Below are 13,431 nucleotides of genomic sequence, written 5' to 3'. Positions count from 1 at the left end.
TTTTTCTCTAAAACTATAATATCTCTGGTAACAGTAGTGCACTTATCGGCTCAAGCAGTGCAACATATAGGCTATGCAAGAAAATAATACAGTCCTCTTATCAAGCTTTTAAGAAAGATGTTTAAAAAATGAACAAATGAAAATAATAGAATTTCATTTATTAAGTAAAACAATAAAATATTAAGCACAGGCATTTGAAGAAAATGTGCAAAGCAGCACTTTGTTTTTATCTACAACATATTGTTTTCAGACTGTACTGTAATTCTGGTAAGTTACTATCTTATCATGGTAACTAAAAAGGTGTGTCTACTCAAAGAAATGAGCAAAATCTTCAGATTGCAGTTGCAGGCAGACGTGTATGTCTTATTTTGGATAAAATGCATGAACAGTAAGCCAAATATCAGAGCAGAGCCTTTGAGTGACGTGACACTTGAATGACATCCCCTTGCCTTACTCCCAAATCTATTCTGTACACACTGTGTCTAGGTATCTGTGAAATCAGGAATGTATCTTATTGTCTTGGAAGTCCATCTGCAAGTTGTGTTATATTATGAAGTAATTATTGACCGGGGTATATGTTATTGTGGTTTCTTTTGCCTCGTCTGTCTCGGTGTTTGTATTAAATGTCCGAACGTGACATGCCATTTGGGCCACCAGGTGGAGCTAACATTTCAGGAGTAGTGCATTTTAGTTTCTCCACCTGCTCAAATAGCTGTGTCATGTCCATAGGAACAGGATATACAGAGATTTAGGTCATACAATTATATTTTTGTCCAATGCAAGTTCACAGAATCACTCAATTTACCGGTAATCTATTTGAAAGCTGTCTTAAACTATCCTGGTAAACCATTCCATTATCAAATAATATATTTTAGTTTCTTAATTTAAACGTTAATAGTAATATTGACCAATCATGTTGTAATCTACAGCTGATAACAGTCTGGTGCAAATTGCGAAGCAGCAGTCATGATGAGTCTGGTAGCATACTCAATCAAGCCTGCTACAACTGCACATGTAAAATCCTCTTCATAGAACTAAACAATAATTTATAACCTCATTATGTCAAGAAGAACCTTTAGTCTTTTGTTATGTCACATGTTGTAAATGGAAGAGGTCTAATAGCCTTAACAGTCTTCTAAGATATTAGTGGCAGTGTATGCAAATGAAATAAACTCCTAACAATGTTACATTTTTCTCAAATACTGTCTTATCAACAACCCTAATTTTGTAAACTTAACCTGAACCATCAAAATGCATGGACAATAACACATATACTAAATACCCATTTCTATACCCACTCACAGGAAGTTACATTTCAGTACAATTATTAATATCAATTTGTACCTTCACAACAGCTGTATTGTAATCCCTCAATACCTTAATAATAATAAATAAAAACCCAGTGTCAAATTAATTACTCTCCTTTTCTTACCCTACATAAGAAGGCAAACTTGTGACCAACAATATTTTTTAGAGGGAATCTTTAGCCCAAGCCAGATTTTTTATATTTTTTTGTGAAAATTATACCACAGTAAGCTTGGACTCCTAATAGTGTCCAAAACGGTCAATATGGGATTACATTTACCATGTTCCAAATTCCATGGCAATGTTTGCACACGCACACACACGCACACATACAAATACACACGCACAAGTACACACATACACAGATTAACACATACACTCATACAAAGATATATTTATACTGTATATAGGTGTGTGAGTTTGAATTTGTGTATGTGTGTGTGTTTCTTTCATAGGCCTTTCGGTAGTGTTCAACACATAAATCAGTATTTTAGGAAAGCATACATTTAGAGGCCTGTAGTAAGGATCCATCCAGTGGATCAATATCAAACTACAAAGCCTTAAGGCCACCATCTTGTTTTTCTTTTAGAATAACAAAAAAAAACTCATTTCTGGGAAACTTAATGTGCCAGTGTCTATACTGATTATTCTTCATGCCTCAAAATAAAAAAAAATCTAGTGCCATTTTTCTTTTTCATTTAATATTTTTTAAAGAAGTGTATCTATTTGTACTTATCCATCGGAGACATGCATTCGCATGTGGTCATTGAAGTGCTCAATTTGGTCGAACTTGGCAGGGCAGACGGAGCACACGTAGGTGGTCCCTTCTTGGCAGCTTGCCTCCGCAGCCACACCCACTCCTGGTCCGACCCCACCCCCTACTCCTGCGCCACCGCCGACGGGCATGGCGAGGGCCGCCACGCCGGCGCCAGGTTCGGGCACGGCCATGGGAATGGAAACGGGGCCACCGGCACCTGCTGCCCCGGACAGCCCTGTGACGGCGCCCCCTGTGCTGTGCAGAGCCATGTGTCTCTCCAGCAGGGTCTTGTGAGAGAACTTCTTCTTGCAGATGTAGCACTCATAGGACTTCTCTCCACGGTGCAGCCGCATGTGGACGTTGAGGGAGCTCTTTTGGGTGAAGCGTTTGTTGCAGATGCTGCACTGGTAGGCACGCACCCCTGTGTGAGTGACCATGTGTTTGATTAGGTAATCCTTCAGGGAGAACGAGCGCCAGCAGATGCTGCATTGATGTGGTTTCTCACCTGGATGTACAAAGAAGTCACAGTCATTAGGAGGAAAAAGGAGACAGAAAAACACAAAACCCTGCTAAACAACAAAGAACACTGACTGACAGTGAAGCTCCATTCTTCGAATGTAGCCTTGAGAATGTTGCATGATTTTTGCTAATTAACGAGGACGTTGCCCATCACAAAACAACAGTAAACCCAACACCTCAGTCCATGAACTCACTGTCAAGCAGCCATTGTTTATGGGCACGCTCATCCTCCAGTGTCTGATTCGTTACATTTGAATAGGCACCGATATTTCCTTCTTACTCATTAACATATTATCAGTGTATGAACTAGTATCTCAGTTTGAATATATTTTCTAAACTAATCAAAAACAATATAATTTTTATTCATTCATTCTGCTCTTAAATGGCCCAATTATGAATTCAGGTCAAATTTGAACCCCTTCCAACATCCTGCTCGGTGTTGTCTTCCCTATTTTTTACTTTTAATATTTATGCACCAACCACCCACTGATACAACTTTAAAATGACAAATAGTACCGAATCAATGTGTGATATCTTACAGAACAAGCTTAATGGGCAACCATAAAGGGCATTATATATCACCCACTATAATGTAATCAAAAACATAATATCAGCTACATGATGCAGGTAGCCACAGTTCACTTTTCAATGTGACAGAGCCTTGTAACTAATTTGTAGAGATCAGTTGGATCTAAATCAGGGATTGACATTAAGGTAACCTAAAACAGATATTTCTGGTTCCTCCCCATTTTTTAAGTCAGGGGTGTCAAACTCCTTCCACTAAGGGCCTAGTGTCTGCGGGTTTTTGCTTTTTCCTTTCAATTAAGACCTAGACAGCCAGGTGAGGGGAGTTCTTTACTAATTAGTGACTAAGTACAAGGGAGGAGCGAAAACCCGCAGACACTTGGCCCTCCATGGAATGAGTTTGACACGTGGTTTAAGTGGAAGACAATTTATGACATTTCTGTGTGCAAACAGCTAGAGCCATAAAGTGCCATAAATTGTCTCTCTTTCACTTAAACAATTGGGAGGAACCAAAAATACATGTTTTAGGCTACTGGAAAGTTTGGTTGTTTTCACCTGACCAATGGGGAAACCACAGAGAAGGCTCAACTTGCCCAACTGCCATTCCTTCCATAAGGGAAGAAACCAGAAAGTTCACTTGCCTGGCCAGTAGGACAACCTTTAATGTCAATCCCTGAAAATCACTACTTCTTTCATGCACAGAAAACAAATATACTGTATAAAGGGAAAGGGGGATACCTAGTCAGTCGTACAACTGAATGCATTCAAGAAAACTGAAATGTTTCTTCCGCATTTAACCCAACCCCTCTGAATCAGAGTTAGCCATCCATCCATCAAGAAATAGCCTATATACATCAAGCAACTAAACAAAATACACATTTATTAGGAGGGAATTCAAAAGGCTGATTGAGGACCTTTGTACTGAAGATGTTTGTTCTCTATGATTGTGTTGATGCTTTTCGTGTACAGATGTGAATATTGTTGTGTATATTGATGGGTATATTGATGTGTATAGTGTATATTGATGTGTACAGTGATGTGTATAGTGTATATTAATGTGTATATTGATGTGTATAGTGTATATTGATGTGTATAGTGTATATTGATGTATATAATGTATATTGATGTGTATATTGATGTGTATAGTGTATATTGATGTGTACAGTGATGTGTATAGTGTATATTGATGTGTACAGTGTATATTTATGTGTATAGTGATGTGTATTGTGTATATTGATGTGTATAGTGTATATTTAAGCAATAAGGCTTGAGGGGGGTGTGGTATATGGTCAATATACACCGAGATGCGTCGTGCCAAAGAACAGCCTTTTGTAGTGGTATATTGACCATATATCAGAAACCCCAGAGGTGCCTTAGTTCATTTTTACATGTTTTGTTTGAGCTGCTTTTTCATGGTGGAAAAAGTAATACTTGAATTTTAATAAATTGTCATACTTGAGTAAAAGTAAAGATACCTTAACAGAAAATGACTCAAGTAAAAGTGAAAGGCACAAAGTAAAATACTACTTGAGTAAAAGTCTAAAAGCATTTGGTTTTAAATATACTTAAGTATCAAAAGTAAATGTAATTGCTAAAATATACCTAAGTATCAAAAGTATAAATCGTTTCAAATTCCTTATATTAAGCAAACCAGGCGGCACCATTTTGATTTTTTTACGGCCAGGGGCGCGCTGCAACACTCAGACATAATTTACAAATGAAGCATGTGTGTTTAGTGAGTCAGCCAGATCAGACACAGTAGGGATGACCAGGGATGTTCTCTTGATAAGTGTGTGAATTAGACAATTTCCTGTCCTGCTAAGCATTCAAAAATGTAACGAGTACTTTTGGGTGTCAGGGAAAATGTGTGGAGTAAACAGTACATCATTTTCTTTTTGAATGTAGTAAAGTAAAAATTGTCAAAAATATAAATAGTAAAGTACAGATACCCCAAAAAATTACTTAAGTAGTACTTAATTACTTTACACCACTGGTTTTCATAATAGCAAGCTAGCAAGTCTGTTTGTTTGGTTACCACAGCTAGTAAACTTGCTAGCTACTTCAGTGGATGTTGAACACATGTCTACTGGCAAATGAACCTCATTTCTAGTGGCAAATGTCTGAAATTATAGCCATGGTATGAAAGGGAAAATCAACTCAGGACTTTTGGTTACTACATGATTCCATATGTGTTATTTCATAGTTTTGAATGAGTAGGTGTGACCAAACTTTTGACTGGTACTGTACATAAGGGATAATCAACGAGGGGCTATGTGTTCTATGGGAAATAATGCAACTCCATGGATGGTCAGTTCCACTCCGTGTCTTGGAACACACATTCCACCTCCTTCATTATTTTCCATAGAACGCATAGCCCCTCGTTGATAATCCCTTATGTACAGTACCAGTCAAGCGTTTGTTCACACCTACTCATTCAAGGATTTTTCTTTATTTTTACTATTTTCTACACTGTAGAATAATAGTTTAGACATCAAAACTATGAAATAACACATATGGAATCATGTAGTAACCAAAAAAGTGTTAAACAAATCATTTATATTTGAGATTCTTCAAAGTAGCCACCCTTTGCCTTGATGACAGCTTTGCACACTCTTGGCATTCACTCAAGCAGCTTCATGAGGTAGTCATCTGGAATTAATTTCAATTAACAGGTGTACTTTGTCAAAAGTTAATTTGTGGAATGGAGTGCTGCATCAGATGACCTGGCCGCCACAATCACCCGACCTCAACCCAATTGAGATGGCTTGGAATGAGTTGGACCGCCGAGTGAAGGAACTCCTTCAAGACTGTTTGAAAAGCATTCCAGGTGAAGCTGGTTGAGAGAATGCCAAGAGTGTGCAAAGCTGTCACCAAGGCAAATGGTAGCTACTTTGTAGAATTTGTTTAACACTTTTTTGGTTACTACATGATTCCATATGTGTTATTTCATAGTTTTGATGTCTTCACTATTATTCTACAATGTAGATAATAGTCAAATAAAGAAAAACCCATGAATGAGTAGATGTATCAAAACTTTTGACTGGTACTGTATATTGATCTGTATATTGATGTGAATAGTGTATATTGATGTGTATAGTGATGTGTACAGTGACGTGTATATCGATGTGTGTATTGATGTGTATAGTGTATATTAGTTTGTATATTGATGTGTATAGTAATGTGAATAGTGTATATTGATGTGTATAGTGTATACTGATGTGTATAATGATGTGTATAGTGTATATTGATGTGTATATTGTATATAGGATGTGTGTCTATATTGACCTCTTGCACAGTGAGGAGGGTTGTTTGAGTGGCCCAAAAATCTCCAAGGATCACAGTTGGAGAATTGCAGACGTTAGTTGGGTCTTGGGGTCAGAAAGTCTCCAAAACTACAATCAGACGCCATATACATAACCACAAGTTGTTTAGGAGGGTTGCCATAAAAAAGCCTTTGCTGTCATCAAACAACAAACTCAGGCGCCTACAGTTTGCCAAACGTTACTGTAACTTTCAATGGGACCGGGTTCTATGGTCAGATGAGACCAAAATTGAGCGTTTTGGAAACAAACACCAGAGGTGGGTTTAGCGTAGAAAGAAAGATAGCCATGCAGAAAAGTACCTCCTCCCCACTGTGAAGTATGGTGGTGGATCTTTGATTTTGTGGGGCTGTTTTTCTTCCAAAGGCTCTGGACAACTTGCTAGGAGACATGGTATCATGGACTCCATCAAGTACCAGTAGATATTAAATCAAAACCTGACTGCCTCTGCTAGGAAGCTTAAACTGGGCCGTGGTTGGATCTTCCAGCAGGACAATGATCCAAAGCACACCTCAAAAATCAACACTAAAATGTTTCACTGACCACAGAATCAAGGTTTTCCAATGGCCATCACAGTACCCTGACATAAACCCCATAGAAAACCTGTGGGATGAGCTAGAGGAGAGTCCACAAGCGTGGACCTCGGAATCTGAAGGATCTGGAGAGTTTTTGTATTGAGGAATGGTCTCAAATCCCTTGCCATGTGTTCTACAACCTCATTACGCATTATAGGAGAAGACTCAGAGCAGTTATCTTGGCAAAGGGAGGTTGCACAAAGTATTGAATGAAGGGGTGCCAATAATTGTGGCACACATATATTTGAGAAAAACATTTGTTTCATGATAATAATTGATCTATTTCAATTATTTTACTTTAATTAAAGGTTAGATTTTTGGGAATATTTTGAATGAAAGACCAAGAGGATAAACAATAAAGACAATTTTTTCACAGCCTGTTTTGCTCCTATTTACCAAGGCTGCCAATATTAGTGGAGGGTATATTGATGTGTATAGTGTCTATTGATGTGTATAGTGTATATTGATGTTTATAGTGTAGTGTTGTGTATATTGATGTGTATAAGGGAAAGGGGGATACCTAGTCACTTGTACATCTGAATGCCTTCAACTGAAATGTGTCTTCTGCATTAAACTCTCCGAATCAGAGAGACGCAGGGGGCTGCCTTAATCAACATCCACTGCCCCCAGGGAACAGGTTAACTGCCTTGCTCAGGGGCAGAACAACAGATTTTTACCTTGTCAGCTCAGGGATTTGATCCAGTAACCGAAAGGTTACTGGCCCAATGCTCTAACCACTAGGCTACCTGCCGCCCCAGCATATGCTGATGTGTATAATGATGTTTTTAGTGTATATTGATGTGTATAGGGATGTGTATAGTGTATATTAATGTGTAGAGTGTATATTGATTTGTATAGTGTAGATTTCTGTGTATATTGACGTGTATATTGATGTTTATAGTGTATAATGGTTTGTTATTGATGTGTATAGTGTATATTCATGTATATATTAATGTGTTTAGTGTATAGTGATGTTTATATTGATGTGTGAATTGATGTGTATAGTGTAGTTTATATTGGTTTATATATTGATGTGCATAGTGATGTGTATATTGATGTGTATAGTGTATATTCATGTGTACATTGATGTGTATAGTGTATATTGATGTGTATGTTGATGTGTATATTGATGTGTAGTGTTCAATGATGTGTATAGTGTATATTGATGTGAATATTGGTGTATAGTGATGTGTATAGTGTATATTGATGTGTATAGTGTATATTAATGTATATATTGATGTGTATAGTGATGTATATATTGATGTGTATAGTGTATAGTATAAATTGATGTGAATATTGATGTGTATAGTGTATATTGATGTGTATATTGATGTGTATAGTGTATATTGTATAGTATATATTGATGTGAATATTGATGTGTATAGTGTATATACATGTGTATATTGATGTGTATAGTGTATATTGATGTGCATAGTGCATATTGATATGTATATTGATGTGTATAGGGCTGTATATAGTATATCGATGTGTATATTGATGTGTATATTATTTAATATATTGATGTGTTTAGTGTATAGGGATGTGTATATTGATGTGTTTATTGATTTGTATAGTGTATATTGGTTTGTATATTGATGTGTATAGTGTATATTAATGTATATATTGTTGTGTATAGTACATGTTGATGTTCATTTTGATGTGTTTAGTTTATATTGCTGTGCAGAGTGATATGTATAGTGTATATATATCTGTGTATAGTGATGTGTAGTGTTTAGTGAGGTGTATAGTGTATATTGGTTTGTATATTGATGTGTATAGTGTACATTGATGTGAATATTGATATTTATTGATTGACTATATTGATGTGTATAGTCTATATTGATATGTGTATTGATGTGTATAGTGTCGTGTGTAGTGTATATTGGTTTAAATATTGATCTGTATAGTGTATATTAATGTATATATTGATGTGTATAGTGTATTGTGATGTGTATATTGATGTGTATAGTGCATATTGATGTGTATAATGTATATTGATGTGTACATTGATTTGTATAGTGTATATTGATGTGTATAGTGTATATTGATGTGTATATCGATGTGTATAGTTTATATAGATGTGCATATTTATGTGTATAGTGTATATTGATGTGTATATTGATGTGTATAGTGTATATTGATGTGTATAGTGTATAATATACTGTACTGTACTGTCAAAGGTACTGGAGTCCTTAGTTAGTAGGCAGCTAAAGACCTACTTCCAAGAAAACAACATCTTAAATGGAATGCAATCAGGTTTTAGGTCTGGCCACAGCACTGTTTCAGCAACATTGAAGGTTTTAAATGACATCCACTGTGCTCTTGATAAGAAGTTACATTGTGTGTCTGTTTTTATTGATTTGTCGAAGGCTTTTGACACCGTGGACCATGATGTGTTAGTGCAAAGGTTAAAATGTTGTGTAATTACTGGTCATGCTCTAGATTGGTATATAAATTACCTATCAAATCGTACACAATGTGTAATGGTGGATGGTTGTAAATCTGAGTCCATAGAGGTGTGCTCAGGTGTTCCGCAAGGTTCTATTTTGGGCCTACTGTTGTTCATTTTGTATATCAACAACATTGGGGATCTTATTGAAACAGTGGATGTTCATTTTTATGCAGATGATACTGTTCTTTATTCAAGTGGTAGTTTATCTTTAGCTTTTGAAAATGCCCAAAGAGCATTTAACATCATACAACAGAATCTGTATGATTTAAAGCTGATTCTAAATTCAGGTAAAACAAAATGCATGGTATTTTCAAATGCCAGGCATGTTACAAATCATGTCATTGCTACATTGGCTGGACATACTATAGAGCAAGTTAAAGTGTACAAATATTTGGGTGTGTGGGTTGATGATAAGCTGAGCTTCACTGTGCATGTAGAGAACTTGATAAGGAAGCTCAAGCTGAAAATAGGATTTTATTACCGGCATAAGGCTTGTTTTTCTTTTGAGGCCAGGAAGGAGCTGGTACGATGTACATTACTGTCGGTTTTAGATTTTAGTGATGTTATATATATGCAGGCCTCAGCCACTACCCTGAGAGCACTTGATTCAGTGTATCATGCAGCCCTCAGGTTCATTACAAATCAGAAATGTCTAACACATCATTGTGATCTCTACAGCGCTGTTGGCTGGTCGTCATTGACCTTGTGTAGGCTTAAACACTGGTATACACTGATTTATAAGGCCATATTGGGTAAAATGCCATTTTATCTCTGTTCTTTTTTAGTCAGGTCAGTAAATAAATATCAATTACGGTCCCATTCTGATTTGCTTCTAACAGTACCAAAAATTAGAACAGGTCATGGTAGAAATAGTTTTAGTTACTTAGCACCGTGGTCCTGGAATTCTCTCCTGAACATTTTAAAATGTCATGATCTAGTTTCGTTGGTGGAGTTTAAACACTTGATCGATGTATATATCAAAGAAGAGTGTAATTGTTTTTAGGCCAGCTGTTTTTAGTCAAGATGTTTGTGTTTTTAATGTAATATGTAATTGTTGTACTGTATGTGTGTTTATAGTTTTGTTTAATGTTGTGTTCCCCCTGCTGCTATTGGACCAGGTCTCTCTTGGAAAATAGATTTTATCTCAATGAGAAAAAACCTGTATAAATAAAGCTAAAAAATATATATACTGTATATGTGTATCGTGTATAGTGTATATTGATGTGTATATTGATATGTATAGTGTATATTGATGTGTATATTGATATGTATAGTGTATATTGATGTGTATAGTGTATAGTGATGTATATATTGATGTGTATAGTGTATATTGATGTGTATAGTTTATAGTGATGTATATAATGATGTGTATAGTGTATATTGATGTGTTATTGATGCGTATAGCGATGTGTTTAATGTGTATTGATGTGTATAGAGGGCTCATCTGTGAAAGAGACCTTGGTCTCAGCCTAGTTTAAAAACAATCCATTGCTACATCTAAACTAAAATAATTATTCATTGTGTTTGTGTCTTTTATGTTTGCAAATGTATAGGGAAATTATTTGAAACTCACCAGTGTGCACAAACATGTGTTTGACGTAGTTCTGTTTAGCAGTAAAGGTTTTAGTGCAGAGAGTGCACTCATAGGGCTTCTTCTCCCCCTGTCCCATCTGGGCCGCCTGTTGCTGTTCCCGCGCTGCCTGTTGCTGTACCGTCAATTGCTGAGGGAATGGGGGCATACTAGGGGTAGGCCCGGACACAAACTGGGGCTGCTGGCCTCCCATGGACTGCTGCAGGCTGAAGAGGAAGGGCTTGTTGTTGCTGGCCGACTGTGTGGGAAACAGAGTGGGCAGGTAGGAGTTGCCAGCCATGCCCATTACCTGGGTGTTGCTGGTCATGGTGAGTGGCATCCTCAGGTTGCTGGTGTGAGATTCGGCCTGACGCATATAGAGTAGGGCACTTGGCAGAGACTGGGCCATGATTGGGTTGGGCAGGGGCTGCAACATGTTACTGTCGCTAGTGCTGTGGGATGTGCCCCCTTCCTCCGTCTCATGAATCTGCTCTGGGGAGGAGTCATCGACCTCAATCTGCACTGGGGTCCCCTCTCTACCTCCTTCCCTCCCAAAGCCCAGGGGGTACTGGTGCTGGTCCACGGAGTCTGGCTCAGTACCAATGGAGGAGCTTACCCCTGAGTCAAAGCTTTCACCCTTCGGTTCAGTCTCCACACTCTCAACGTGGTCAGTGTCCTCTGTGCACTCATCCATACCATAGCAGCTGTACTCATCCTCTGCTTCCTGCTTTATGTGAATGCCTCCTGTCTGTATGCGTACCGGTCGGGGCTGCTTGCGGCAGTGGGTGGTCTCAGGGGTGGATAGGAAGCGTTCCATCTGCTGTGACCTTTCATGGATGCGGGTGATCCACGGCGGGTCCTGGTCGTGCTGGTCCTTCTGCATGCTAAGGGCTGGGTCGTAGCTTGTTGTCATACTGGTTACGTAGTGGGAGCGCTCACGGGTTCCATTCTGCAGTGAGAGGCCCGAGTAGGAGTACAGCGATGTGTACGCACGCTCAAGACTCTGCTGGGACGTGGCCTGCATGTACCCTGACTCTGCATCGCTGCTGGGCCCAGAGGTGCCTGACTCAGGTGTGCCCCGGGGCGTCTCCTGCCCAGAGTCCCCTGGGTTGACAGGGAACCCCCCTGGACCGGCCAGGCCCACATTCTGGGACACGATGCGGGTGCACTCATCGATGACCGTCTTGATCTGCAGGATGCTGGCAGCAGTGAGGATCTGGAGAGCCTCCGATTGGGACACCCGCAGGACCCCGCTGTACATGAAGTCTATCAGCTTCTGGATGGACTGCACCGAGACCACCGAGGGGATCTCAATGTCACTGTAGCCCAGGAGAAGCTTGTCCTGAAAGAAGGGGCTCCCAGCGGCCAGCACGCAGCGGTGGGCTCGCAGCATGCTTCCATGGATCCGAACAGTCACGTCACAGAAGTGCCCGCGGTTGCGCTGCTCATTGAGGGTCTCAAGTACAGAATTGCTGAAGTTGTGGAGATTGATGTTATGAATGCGCTCGGTCATCCCCTTGCAACAGATGTCACCTGGACACAGAAGAAAAAAAGGCTTAATGTTTTAAATAATTAATAAACCTTTAGAAAGTCAAAATGTGGGCCACATGATGAGCACTATCTAATACAAAAAAAATGATAATGATTATCAAATACATTTTAAGATGAAACATAGCTGCACTGCAGGGACATAATCAGGATATTTAGCACAGAAATGCCAAGTTTAATCAATTTCAACAAATGACCTTCTCCATCCACCCCATGTGCTTTCCTCACATTTCAGTGGTCATCTTATTTTCATAAGATGTTGGCATTTGATATTGAAACAATCAAATTAGTCAAGGTAAACTAGCTAGCTGGTTAGTAGTTGGATGAATGTCTGCACAAAACTGCACAACAAAGGATCTGTAGCGCGATAGAGCGAAAGAGACAATCAAGATGGATCCCCATCTCATTAGTTTTGTTCCCATCTTACAAGTCTGGTGGTAGATTTTCTCTGAGACTCTAAACCCCCAGTAGGTGGTGCTCTGGGTTTAAACTAATAGGCTTAGTTAATCAGCCGTCCACCTGCGTGCTCAGTGATGGTGCTCCCTAACTATCTTACCCTCTGCTCTCCCAGTGATGGTGCTCCCTAACTATCTTACCTCTGCTCTCCCAATTTTGGGACATTACACAAATTAAGCTGGTATTTGCGCCAGAGTCATTTGCTAAAATGTGGTCTGACAATGTTTAGGCCCCCCTCATGAATGGATTTGTGGCTGCCCTGAACACAAACTGTACCTGAAACTCATATCTACAAATTGGCTAAGCAAATAAACAAATCTTCAAAGATAGCTCCATTTTATTCCAAGCGTAACAGTATTGCTCTCAATTCATGCAATGTTAAAGCTCCTCTTAGACATCTAAAT

General features: G+C 38.8%; 1 protein-coding gene across 1 annotated transcript in view; it reads right to left on the bottom strand.

The window, feature by feature from the left end:
• Window positions 1-1,986: 1,986 nt before the first annotated feature.
• zbtb20 (zinc finger and BTB domain containing 20) overlaps window positions 1,987-13,431 on the bottom strand; it is a 37,212-nt gene continuing 25,767 nt past the window's right edge. Inside the window, exons 4-5 of the mRNA XM_071364548.1 lie at window positions 11,027-12,556; window positions 1,987-2,567 (exon numbers count right to left, since the gene is read on the bottom strand). Of these exons, the coding sequence (XP_071220649.1) occupies window positions 2,038-2,567; window positions 11,027-12,536 (2,040 nt within the window). The 5' untranslated portion in view covers window positions 12,537-12,556 and the 3' untranslated portion in view covers window positions 1,987-2,037. The remainder of the gene's footprint in view (window positions 2,568-11,026; window positions 12,557-13,431) is intronic.

This window comes from Salvelinus alpinus, chromosome 24, assembly GCF_045679555.1.
Source record: "Salvelinus alpinus chromosome 24, SLU_Salpinus.1, whole genome shotgun sequence".
In the NCBI taxonomy this organism is placed as follows: Eukaryota; Metazoa; Chordata; class Actinopteri; order Salmoniformes; family Salmonidae; genus Salvelinus; species Salvelinus alpinus.
This window is presented reverse-complemented; position numbering and strand designations above follow the sequence as displayed.